At 34.7% G+C, this 13,145-nt stretch overlaps 1 protein-coding gene across 1 annotated transcript; it reads left to right on the forward strand.

Moving 5' to 3' along the window:
- The first annotated feature begins 6,211 nt into the window (after positions 1-6,211).
- LOC144545432 (putative glycosyltransferase At5g25310) lies at positions 6,212-12,879 on the forward strand. The gene is made up of 5 exons (XM_078294008.1): positions 6,212-6,428; positions 6,804-6,982; positions 8,732-9,092; positions 11,699-12,051; positions 12,521-12,879. Exons 1-5 carry the CDS (start codon positions 6,315-6,317, stop codon positions 12,837-12,839), a joined length of 1,326 nt encoding a protein of 441 aa, XP_078150134.1. The 5' UTR covers positions 6,212-6,314; the 3' UTR covers positions 12,840-12,879.
- Positions 12,880-13,145: the final 266 nt, after the last annotated feature.

The raw sequence follows: 13,145 nt of genomic DNA on the forward strand, positions 1-13,145 counted from the left end.
TTGATGCAGCTTTAGTTGAAGCTGTCCAATAACAAAAAATGTATAGTAAGATATTCAATATCCAAATCAAATGAGTAATTTTGAAGTCAGTTATTCAATTTTCCTTAAATTAAATGGATACATCATATAGGTGCATGACAAAGATTATTTATCAAACTATTTTTGGTTGGATGCTAAAACCTGTCATATAATTGCATTAACTAGTATATTGTACTTCTCAATTTCATTAACTACACTCAATTTAAAACCTAGTTTCAAGCACAAACCTCATCGTACTTAAATTTTAAGTACTTTTAAACAAAGAACTAAAGCATATACATCCAAGTTCCTCCAAATGCAGTGCTTTTTGTGAGAAGGCGCCATTGTTGCACAACCACAGCCTTTTTGTGAGGAGGCGTGAGAGAACTATATGGTTAGGTGGCAAAGACGGAGAAACCCTAGATCGGGTTGTGACTTGTAAGCGGCGACGTCGGCGTCAGCCTATGAAGAAGACACTGATCTAGATTACTCTCTTGTGCTTGGATTGGGATCTACGAGGTCGATTTTGATTTGGGTGTAGGTTCGACGAGCTAAGGATGGAGGGGGGATTGGGGTGGAAACTAAAAAAATGAAAGAACAAGGCGGCTGGGAGACAAGATAAGGTTTAGGGTTCTTTTGTCTGGGTCTGATTTACCGTAAGTAACTCGAATTTTGAGTTTAGATTTGGACTGTCCGATCAGAATCCGGTCCAAGGTGAATGAACAGATCTCTTTAATATTCGTGCCAGAAAAGATCGAATGGATCGGATCTAAACTCACAATTTGAGTTACTTTTTGGGATCCGAATTGCTAAGGAGTAAGGAGTCAAAGTGGGAGGGAAATGAAAATTTTGTCTAGGGAGGGAAAAATGATAAGGAAAATATAAGAGGGAAGATATCAAAATTTTGGAGAGAATTCAATTAAGGTAAAATAAAGAGATAAGAGTTGTTAAATTTTAGGAAGAAAATTAATTAAGTAATTTGTGTGTGTATTGTGTATCTCGAAGGTCTAAAATAAAATATGTATTCAAAGTTTTATCTTTAATTATAAAATTTATTGTACTACAAAATTTCATCTTAAATATAATTTCTAATATTATTTAAAATTTTGGTTCCAAATTAATGAAATATGTAGGTGAACTATTTACAGATGCAACTTATACTTTGAAAGATGAAAAAATAATAATACTATAATAAAAATCCAATAGCTTATTATCTTTCACTCTTTTCATGTTTAATAATATCAAGATAAATGTATGTTTCATATTTAATATATAGTGCAGCTTATTTAATTTCAACGGTTTCGATCGAGAATTTTTCATGAATGAATAATATGTATAATATAATAGATCGAGAATTTAAATAATTAAGTCATGTTTACGAGTAATAATTGATGTTGGTTTTTTTATTATAAATTTAAACAGTTAGTTAAACTAATCCAACATTAATTTTTTTAAATGACAATAATTTAAAATAATACTGATAACATTTATACCGAAATATAAATGACTTAAATAATTTTGACAAATTAAATTGTATAGTTGCACATACATGTTGTATCAATTACTTATGTCAAACATACATAACTATAGAACATCAACTCTTGTTGGGTGGGTTAATGAAAGAACAACGACAAACGTCATCCGTTGGTCGATCGGAACCGTTCAAATCAAAAATTGTTCGACTAATTTAATTGTTGGTGAGTTTGATATAATTTGATGTTCATTTACATATCCATCTAAGCGACGGAATATAGCAACATCGTAGGGCTATAGATATTACACATTGGATCGAACCTTATAATTGTTGGAACTCCAATTTTTTTTTGTTTTTAAGGTTTATGGTACTAACTTGATCATTTTAAAAGAAATTAGGTGTCATTTTATTGCAAATCGACCGTTGAATGCTTATACGGAAATCAACGGTCCGCAATCTTTGGCTCAGTTTGAAGAGGCTAAAAATAATGAAATTCAATGAAATTGTCAATATTTGTTATGTTTTGTAAATATAAGATGTTAAAAACTAGTTTTTGATTTTTTTCATATTTTATTTTGTACATGTGTTTAGAATCAGAATAGGGTTATGAATATGAGTCGTCTGATATGTGATGGAGTGTGCATATTATCAATGGATTGCTCCGTTTCACAGGCTATTTTCACTGTAACAGTTTCACTGTGTGTTTCCTCTGAGATATCTCATATGTTGCGTGAGCGACGTGTCTACTACCCATTCAAGATGGCATAGGGTCTAGTATTATTTGAGCTTTTAGATTTGTGCAGAATGTATTTGAACAGTTTAGATTTTGCTAAAAGTCACGCAACATATGAGATATCTCAGAAGTTGCTAATAATTGGAGATTTGGAGCGACTCTGTACAAAATTGTTTTCGTTTCCCTCTGATGAATTTGTAGCACTGGCTTCCCGGCAGCCCCGATAATTCATCCAAAGAAGCAATTAGACGATTCTCATGGTGCCTTCCCCTCTTCAGGCTTCCCCTCACTTCCCCAATCAATCTCACCCTTCCCTCTTCAAGTTGCTGAGCCTAGAGAAGATCTGATAGCTCCCTTTGTTCCTTCTGCTAAGGATACACAAATTGGTGAGTAGTAAATTCAAGATCAACTAAAATTAATTGGTTACACTTCCACTACTGATGCTGTTTCTACTAATTAGTTAATTGAATTTCTTTGGTAACGTTGTTGTTAATTGTGCTACACTTCCACTATGCTCACGAGGTGTTTGATGAAATGCCCCGTTGAATAGACATGTATGGTTTGTTTAGAACAGGCAAGTACCCCAAATTTGGAACTGATGAAGTCTAGATGTTCAAGTTAGTTTCAAATAATTCTCAGCCATGCAGTTAAGCATCTGTCATGCAAGACAAAAATCAATGAACTTAAAAGAATTGCACAAACTATAATTAGTTGTTGCCTCGTTGAATTAAAATGCTTTTAGAATGATTTGTATAGGACATAATTACCATCAAGATAGTTTGACATGCATGGCGATAACTGCTGATTCAACTGTTGCTATTACTGGGGCACAAGATGGATCATTACACATGGTCAACTTGTCTACTGGGCAGGTCAAATCGTAAACTTCTTTTGATTAATTTGCATGTCCCTTTCAGTTGTACCTCTATTAAAAATGTTGCCAGAAGGTATTTGTGGAAATGTCTAAATGGTATTTGCACAGAGTATAGTTCTTTAGTCAAGAAAATGTTGCACTGAAGGTATTTGTGGAAATGCTTCAATGGCATTTGCACAGAGTCCTGTTCATAAAAAAAATCAGCTTTGCACTGGATCAGGTCATCTTACCTATTATCAGCCTTGGTCTTCTCACTGTCCTCCCATGTCTTGATTATAGAAATTCTCATCTCTTTTTATCCTTGTGAGACCGGCCTCTGCACAAAATTCTCACAAGCTTTAATTATACTTTGAGAATTTAGGTTTCTACAATCTAATTTCATGCTTCTCTTTGCCAAATAGGGAACCGAGGCTCTGGCCAGACCCCACTAAACTGGGAGAGTGTGTTGATACAAGTGCTTTCGCAAACATGCTCCAGATAAAAGAAAATTAATCTCTTCTCCTATAGTACTCTTATGAATCGGATTACTCGTCAGAGTGTGTTGATACAAGTGCTTTCCCAAACATTGAGACGGTGGTGAAGTCAATTAAATTAGAGGGAAAATGTTAGAAAGGCCCTTGTATCAACAAACTCTAACGGTATAATATTGTTCATAATTGCCATCCAGACGAGTTTATCCAGCAACTCAATAGGTAAGAAATAGATTGCTAGTATAGATTTTGCGGTATAATTATGTAATATTCATTTGTAAGATGGGCTTAATTGCGAATTGGGCTGTCCGAAGCAGTATAGATTGCTAGTATAGATTTTGTAGTTAACATTATGACTATATTTTAGTTTGGCCAAAATTAATACCCTAATGTCTACTGGTACAGTGTTTTCTATGACCAGTCAAGATTATGAGAAATTATGGATTGTTGGAGAAATGTGTACAAAAACAGATGTTATCTTTCTTATTTTTACTTGATATTTTGTGGAATTACATTAGATATATATGGGAGGGTTATGTAAAACTTTGAAGGGGTACTGTGTGGGAAAAATGTGAGACAAAGCAATTTGAACTGGCACACCAGCTGCTATTCAGAAAGCTGCAGCAGGTTGCGTCAAGTTCGAAGGCTCCAAAACTGAGTCTCTCAAAGACGCATGACCATAAAACTTTCTGAGAAACTGGGATTGAAGTTTACATTGTGGTAATGTTTTATTGTTTCTCCAAACTGGTACGATATACAAACATAGAAGCCCTTTATGTTATTTTTTTTATTGTTTCTCTATTACATATGGACAGTATTTTTTCTTATTGTTATCGTACCAGTTTGTATATATGGTCAGTATTTGTCTCAAATACATTAATTTCCTGTCTCAAATACATACATTAATATGAAAGTATGGTGAATTTATTGTCGATTCAAATGAAGATAATCATGGGGGGGCTATTCTATTAATCTGTGGGTTGTATACAATACATTAATTTCATATGTACACAGTGGTTACTCAACAAAAAGAAAATCAAATTTTTAATTGCTAAATCAATACATGTATGTGTTGTGGCAATTTGGTGAATTATTTGTCTATCTCAATTACTTTGTAAAGTAGGATGTGATATTTTTTTTGTTTTTTCCCTTCCATATATTTTTTTATGGAATCCTGTGTAATATTGAAAAAAAAAATATTACAACCTCTAATCTAGTGTAATATTGTTTTGTGTTAATGCATCCAGATTATTCATTTATCTAATATCATTTACCTTCTATACAAGTAAATGAATACAATATTGAACTGTTGACCTTTTGATGAGCCTTCAACTGCACAACCACTGGGATATATACACCTTGTTTTATTTTAATCAATTTGTCTCATTAGTTATAGGATAATACTAATTTTTGTTGTCTCCGTACAAGGGTGTCTCTCTGGATAATACTAATTAACGTCTTTTACAATAAAATAATATAAAATGCAACTTACAAAACATTAGCAAGGGTGCCTCTTGCAAATAGTTAGGACTTTCACAACTCAAAAACAATTGCAACGGTCCCCCTTGCAAATAATAATGACCTACACAATAAAATAATGTAAACAAAATCATTTATTTTATTTGCAACGGTGCCCCTTGCAACTAGTGTGTTGTGACCGTCTGGGACTCATTTGCAAGCGCAATAGGAGACATTAGCAAGGGTAAGTATAAGACATTAGCAAGCGTGCTTATTTGCAAGGGGCTACCGTTGCAAATATATTAATTTATTCAGAAGAAATCAGAATCTCAATTTCTATTGCAAGGGTTCTTATTACCCTTGCTAAAACCACCTAGTACCGTTGCCATTACTGGAAATTCTAGTAGTGTGTGGGGGGCGAAGGTGAGAGGGAGGTGGGAGGCGGAGGTGGGAGAGAGAGGTGGGAGGCGGAGATGGGAGAAGCAGAGGTGGGAGAGGGAGGTGGAGGCAGAGGTGGGAGAAGAAGATGGAGGTGAAAGAGAAAGGGAGAAAGAGGAAAGAAATAAAGATTGTTAGAAATAGTAGTTATAGTTATAGTTAAAATGAAAAGTTAGTTGGAGAATTAAATGGGGGATGGATAGGTGGGAGAAATTATAATTATCCAATTATTTAATGTCTTCTACTTAAGAACTTGTTTATTAAAATCTATTTTGAAGGATTGGCGGAATGATATCAAATTAAAATGAAATCCGTTAATTAAATAATCCACATGCAACTTTAGCATCTGAAAGCAAACCCAGTAAGAATTGTTGACTTGATCACCATGATATATATATTTTTAAATGTAACAGTTGTTTAATTTGCTTCAGATGTACATCAATTGACCATTTGTTATATGTCCCTTTTGTTATTTTCTTTTCCTTGTAATTAACCTGTAACTTTATTGTCATGATGGCGATACAAAAGAGAACCATTATTGGTTTGCGTTGTTTCATTGTATGTGTCATTCAATTAGTATCTCACCAATGAATACCGGAAAGATGTATTGAAAATAAATTGTATTTTGTAAATTTCAAAATCTACAATTAATTTGATATTAATTTTAGGTACATGGAACTTCTACTAGTCAAATTTGCTTGTTCACATTCATTGACCACCCTCTCTCTCTCTATCTTTCTCTCTTGATTGCAAGATTTCACAACATCCCCCCTTTCCCACCCCTCTTTTTTTGTGTTTATCAAATACAATACTCTCTCTCTCTGATTCTCTCACCATTCACCATCAACTATGCACCCGAAACCTTCTTTGTTAATCTTTGCTCTTTCAGTCTGGTTTCTTCTCTATAACTTATTAGGCCTCTCAGCTAAAGCTACCAAGCTAAATCCACACCGACATCTAACGGTAAGTAAGATCCTTTTCTTCTTCAATATACTTCCTATTGTTTTAAGCAAAACACACCAACACTTTTGTTATTTGTTACGTATTACGTACCATTTTCAAGTTCTTCGATCTAACCTTAGTGCATATATTAATCTCTATATTCATTCCCCAACATAACTGTTATTATTATTTTTTTTTTTTTTTGTATCACTGAATGGTACTTCTGTCACATTACATAGTATGTCTTGGAATTGGAATCATCTTTAATTATATGATTTCTTAATTCATATTCACATCTAAACCAAAAAATGCTTGCTTAAAATCATTTTACTTGCATGGGAGTATTAGTGATGGAATAATTTTTTTTATTTTGTTCATTTTTTCTGTGTTGGCTAGACATCTATTGAAGACCAAAATGGAGATCATAGACTGCTACAAATTGAAAGATCGCTTGCAACAGCGCGTGCCTTGATCAAACGAGCATCCATTTCAAGAGAGAAGAACTCAACATTAATTCAAAATGAATTGGGGGTGTCTACTACTCGCATCTACAGAAACCCTGCTGCCTTTCTTGAGTAAGCTATATAATTATGCTCTTAAGTCGATTATGATTTACAAATCATGTGTATTTTAATTTGTTTCATATAATGGTATAATATGTAACAATTTGATTTAAAGAATGAACTGCATTATTAAGTTTATATTTTGGTTGGAGAGGTGGAAAAGGAACAAAGTAATAAATCATGACGGTATGCATATTTCTTTTCAATTAACCTAGACAATTAGACAAACCAATCAATATATTAATCATGTAAGTAGATGTTATTTCGTGCTCAACTATTTACACACAATCATTATCATGAGTACAACTAATCATCTTTAAAGTTTCGATAGCGGAATTAAAATCATCAAAAGCAAATCAAAGATCTTAGAAATCAAAGTCTCCACGTGTGAATCAATTAGATAGATTACATATCTTTGTCCATCGTAATCTTTAGAATAATACTCGAATCGTTCTTCGCAAACCGTTAGAAGAACTGCAAAGTGATTTAGAACAATACTTGAATTGTTCTTCGCAAACCGTCAGAAGAACTGCAAAGTGATTTCTCTCCTCTTTCTCTTTCTAAGCAATGACAACTTTTTCTTTATGAATATAGATGAAGAGAGGATCAACCTTACTATTAGAATTTTTCGTTCAATTCTTATGCCCGTCATTAAAGCAATATTTATAGGGGAGATGCACAGGATGGATACTCTGTATATTTCGCACCCTATGATATACACAGCAAAGTTAGATACACTGAATCTTGCGCACCCTTTAGCTTTGTCTGTATATTCTGTGATAAAAGCGCACCTTTTAATTAGGCCATATAATATAATAGTGCACCTTATGAAAATGCACCCTTTAATCACGCCTTTGTCATTATGTGAATAATAACAGACACCCTTTAGCCTTGGATAGGATGGCATCTGTAAGCGCCTTTTAATATGACGCAATGCATCTGTTAACTTAATTAAGCCAAAGGATGGACATGCGCCATATGCATGCACCCTTTAGTCAACATGAGTCAGTATGCATCCTTTAGTCAATGCATTGAATCAGACATTTGGATAATCAAGCCATATAATAACACAATGCATTATATCAACGCACCTTTAATTAAGCCCTTTAAATCACACCTCATAATCAGCCCATTTAAACCAGTCCATTAATGTTTTATTTTGGGCCACATAATTTTTTCTTACAAATCAATGATATTATGCTCATTTATATATTTGCTCTTCTCAATTTTAGAAACATATAGGTTTGGGAAGACCGTGAAGAATTCATTTGCTAATATAGTTGACTAAAAAATCACACCATGTTTAATTTTCTTTGGTAAATCCAATTTAAGCTTGCTAGATCAGAAGATCTAAAAGACATGCATGTTAAGGTCAAGTGAATTAGGGTTTGAAGAACAAAATAAGGAAATTATAAGTAGAAACCATAGAAATATATCTTGACATCAGTGTAATACGTTCTCCTACAATCACTATTCAAAATAAAAATGAATTCAATTGAATGTATAGATAAAATGTTAACTGCAAAATGTCAAGATCAGACACCAAAAAGAGGCACACTACTTAAAAGGAAGCTAGATCAACAAAAATTGTAACTAGATATATTTGACCTCTTTATGTTCAATCTCTCGCACCCTGAGTACTGTATATTGTTCGCCATTGGAATGTTGATTCTAATTTTATTCTGCAAAATGTCATGTGAATTAGCCCTTTCTAATTTGTGTGTTTAACAATCCGAAAAAATACTGCATTTTGGCTTGTAGGAGCTATAGACAAATGGAGAAACGATTCAAGGTTTATGTATATGAGGAAGGAGAGCCACCGATTGTGCACCGTGGGCCCTGCAAGAACATCTACACCATTGAAGGTCGGTTCATCGAACAGCTCGAGATGTTTCAACCAAACCAAGAAGGTGCTCGGACATGGGATCCAAATCAAGCCCATGCATACTTCTTGCCCGTTAGTGTCGCTGATATGGTTAAATATGCTTACGACATCAACTCTCATGATTTTAGCCCTCTTATTCGCTCATTTGGAGATTATGTGCAAGTTGTGAAGATAAAATACCCCTTTTGGAATCGAACTGAAGGCGCTGACCATTTCATGCTTGCTGCACATGATTGGGTATAATTGAGAATTTCTCTTTCTTTTTTCATGATTGGGTACTACATTTTTTTAGAACAGTTTTGGCATTCTAAATTATTTACTGGAACTGTCTTTGCAGATATAATATATTTTTTTTAAAAAAAAAAAAAAAAGACCAAAGGCCCATTCCATTGAACTAGAAATAGCTTACATTACCAGTTTAATATCGAAGTACCAAACAGATGTACTCCAACCCATGCAATATACCAGCAAAGCAAAACAGTAAAGATACAAGCCAACAACAGCATAAAAAGCATAACAAGCAAGTCAAATACCAAACCCAAGAGGAGTCTATTGACCAAAAATAAGCTAGATTAGCTATGACTAAGCCGCACTTTAAGGGGCTAAGTAGAGTTAGGTTCAAAATTGAGTGGTATGGGGGCTTCATATCGGCGGGTTATACTCAAGTGGCTGGTACACCACCATCTCCATCGGCATGAACTGAGCTAAAGGTATTGCATCCTCCATATGTGGCATCCAAGCATCCACCTCCCTTTGCACTGCCGTGGAGGTATTTCCTGCCCAATAACACAGTAAAGATTTGATTAGAAAAATAACGGATCTAGCTGTTTTTACCTGGCAATGATCAAAACATCTCTCGTTTCGATGTTTCCATATGGTCCAACACACCGCACTGACAACTAAGAGAAAACCTTGTCTTTGGATGGTAGACATAGAGAATGCAAAGTTTATGATGTCATCTAAAGTATACCAGTGTTGCATGTAATCTTGGCTTTTACCAAGCCAAAACCACACCCGTTGTGCTAGTGTACAAGTCAAGAACAAATGGTCAATGGTTTCATCGTGGTTACAAAATTGACAGTTCAAAGGACCAACCCAACCTCTAATCAGCAAGTTGTCTTTAGTGAGAATAGAATTACGTGTTACCAACCACATGAATACTCGAATTTTGGGTGGAATTGGTAAAGTCCACCACATCAGGGTTGGTATGTCTGGATTTACACCTCTATAATTCAAAAAATTGTACAAAGATTTGGTAGTAAACTTCCCTGTGTGGTCCCATCTCCATATCAAAGAGTCAGAATTAGAAGTGAAGGACTGAATGCTAATAATATGCAGAATTTCAGCCCATTCCATAAGGTCAACCCCTTCCAAGCCCCTTCTAAATGAGACTACCAAACCTTGTGATTCGATAACCTCCCTAAGCAACACATGTTTATTTCTACATTTTTTATATATAATGGGATATCGAGCAGCTAAATAGCAGTTTAAGTACCAAATATCATTCCATAAACTACAATTAGATGAGAGACCTGGTATGTACCGAACACTAATAGACCCTATTTGCTCTAAACTACATAATATTTGCCAAAAGGAAGATGGAGTATGATGATGTGTAATGTATTTGTAAATTATCAGATCCTTCCACGTACCCAAGTACGTGTCATTTTTCAATTTCCACCACCATTTTAACAATAAAGAGATGTTCATTTCCTTAAGATCTAAGATACCCATATCACCAAAATGTTTGGCTATACAGATGTTCTCCCAGGCCACTAGAGCATATTTTTTCTTTTTTTCAGAACCTTGCCATAAGAATCTACGTCTAATTTTATCTATTTTATATATAACCGTAAGAGGTATTTGGTAAACAGATAGAGCATACAAAGGTATTGAAGAAAGCACCGAATTTATTAAAGTAACCCTACCTCCTATTGATAAGAGTTGACTTTGCCAACTAGGTAATCTAGCTTCTATTTTATCAACTAAGAACTGCCAATCAGCCACTGTGAGTTTCTGTTTATGCAAAGGTAAACCTAAATACTTAATTGGGAATTTCCCCCATCTACATCCGAATGTATGGTTAAGAGTAGAGGCATTGGGGTCAATGTTTAGAGGGTATATTTCAGTTTTTTCAAGGTTCATTCTAATACCAGACAAGGCCTCAAAACCAATCATTGCCCACCATGCGGACTCTACGTTCTCCTCGGTGGCAGCCAAGAAAAGAATGGTATCGTCCGCATAGTGGCAATTGGTATGAGCAAAGTTTTCCACACAAGGAGGGCCTAAACCCTGAATACTTTGCGCTCTTCGTCCTTTGTTAAAAATCTTGCTAAGTGTATCAGCCGCTAATATATACAAGAAGGGGGATAACGGATCCCCTTGTCTAACGCCTCTTTTACAATAAAAATACCCCGTGAGTTCCCCATTAATTGTAAGGCATGATTGGGAGCTAGATAACCAATTAGTGATCCATTGTATCCATCTACTACCAAAGTTTCTAGTGTGAAGTACCTCTAACAAATATTCCCAATTGATTTTATCGTACGCTTTTTTGAAATCTACTTTTATAACTACTCCCGGCTGTTTGCTACTTTGCAGATATAATATTGTTCAATTGTGACGTAAATTCCTCCAAATATAGACACTAAATAATCATTCAGCTGTTGTCTATTGGAATTTTAGACCTTTTATTTGGTATTCATTATCTAAATGTTTTTTCTAGATGAACATACTACTTGAACAATAAATCAATGTACATGTAGTCTAAGTGTGTTATATTTACTTCTAGTATACACTGCGATATCTTATGACATGTAACTCAGTCTACCAAATAAATCCAGGGACCTTATGTCTCCAAGGCCATTACAGATCTCTACACAAATTCAATTCGTGCACTTTGCAATGCCAACACTTCCGAGGGGTTCATCCCGAGAAAGGACATTTCAATCCCCCGGATAAATCTTTACCATGGAAGCATGCCTGAGCAATTCACCGCAGCTCCGCTACCAGGTTTAAGGGATCGCATGCTCCTTGCGTTTTTTTCTGGAGGCCGGCATGGGACGGTGAGACCAATTCTCTTTGAGCATTGGAAGGATCGGGATCTTGATCTATTCCCTGTTTATGAGTATTTGCCAAAGGGACTTGACTATTATTCGTTCTTGCTGCGGTCTCGATTTTGCCTTTGCCCCAGTGGGTAATCTCCTTTATATTTTCTTCATAATTAGTTGCTTGAATGAAGGATAGCATAATACCCAAAAAAAAAAAAAATTAATGTAGCTTATATAAGAAAAAAGATTGGCAACGTATCAAATGGAATTTGGTATTGAACTAAATGTTGCACACATATATGGGTTTATATGTCTTGAAAAAGATTATCTCATATTACTGCATCATCAAGAGATCAAATGCCAAAATGAAACAAAAGTCAAAAGCATATACATGTAGTTGAATAAAAATATATCAGTAGTAATATAGTACCAATATATAAGTTAAAAGTCTTTGAGTTATATATCTCTGTTGTTAACCAACTTGAAAAACTAAATTAATATTTCCAATTGAAAAGGCTGGCATAAAATGTATATCATTTGAAGAGCATTAAAAAAATTTTTATGTCATGAATCTCAAGTAATTGTGGCCCCTTGTGTCAATTTTTATAATGGCAGATTTGAGGTCTCAAGCCCTAGGATCGCTGAGGCAATTTGGGCAGAGTGTGTACCCGTCATCATCTCAGAAGGATATGTACTTCCTTTTAGTGATGTGCTACAATGGAACGAGTTTTCAATTTCGATGTCAGTTGCTGATATACCGAACCTCAGAGACCTGCTAGCGGCAATATCAGAGGAGGAGATAGAGAGACTCAGAGAAGGCGTGAAGGCCGTGAAGAAGCATTTTCTGTTAAACCAACCTCCTATGCGATTCGATGTATTTAATATGATTTTACATTCTGTCTGGCTGAGGAGGCTTAATCTTAGACTAAGATAATTACAAGGAAGGTGCAAATGTGAATTTATCTTAAATATGACTGTACATTAGTAGTGCTGGTCTATATTTTACAATATAAATATGGTGCTATAGAATTAGCTTTGATAATTTTACTGCTCTTTCAAAAATTCTCAAAGTGCAAATCCTCGCAAAGCCAGTACCAATTAAATTCTATTCCCCTGGGTGTATGTTATTCAATCAATTTGTTCCTGTTCAAATTAAGCCGTTTTAAATCTTCATCTAAGTATATTCAGTGTTTTAATTCAATCATTGCAATCATATTTTATCAGATGGTCATGTTTTAAA

This window comes from Carex rostrata, chromosome 28, assembly GCF_964058835.1.
Source record: "Carex rostrata chromosome 28, lpCarRost1.2, whole genome shotgun sequence".
Classification (NCBI taxonomy): Eukaryota; Viridiplantae; Streptophyta; class Magnoliopsida; order Poales; family Cyperaceae; genus Carex; species Carex rostrata.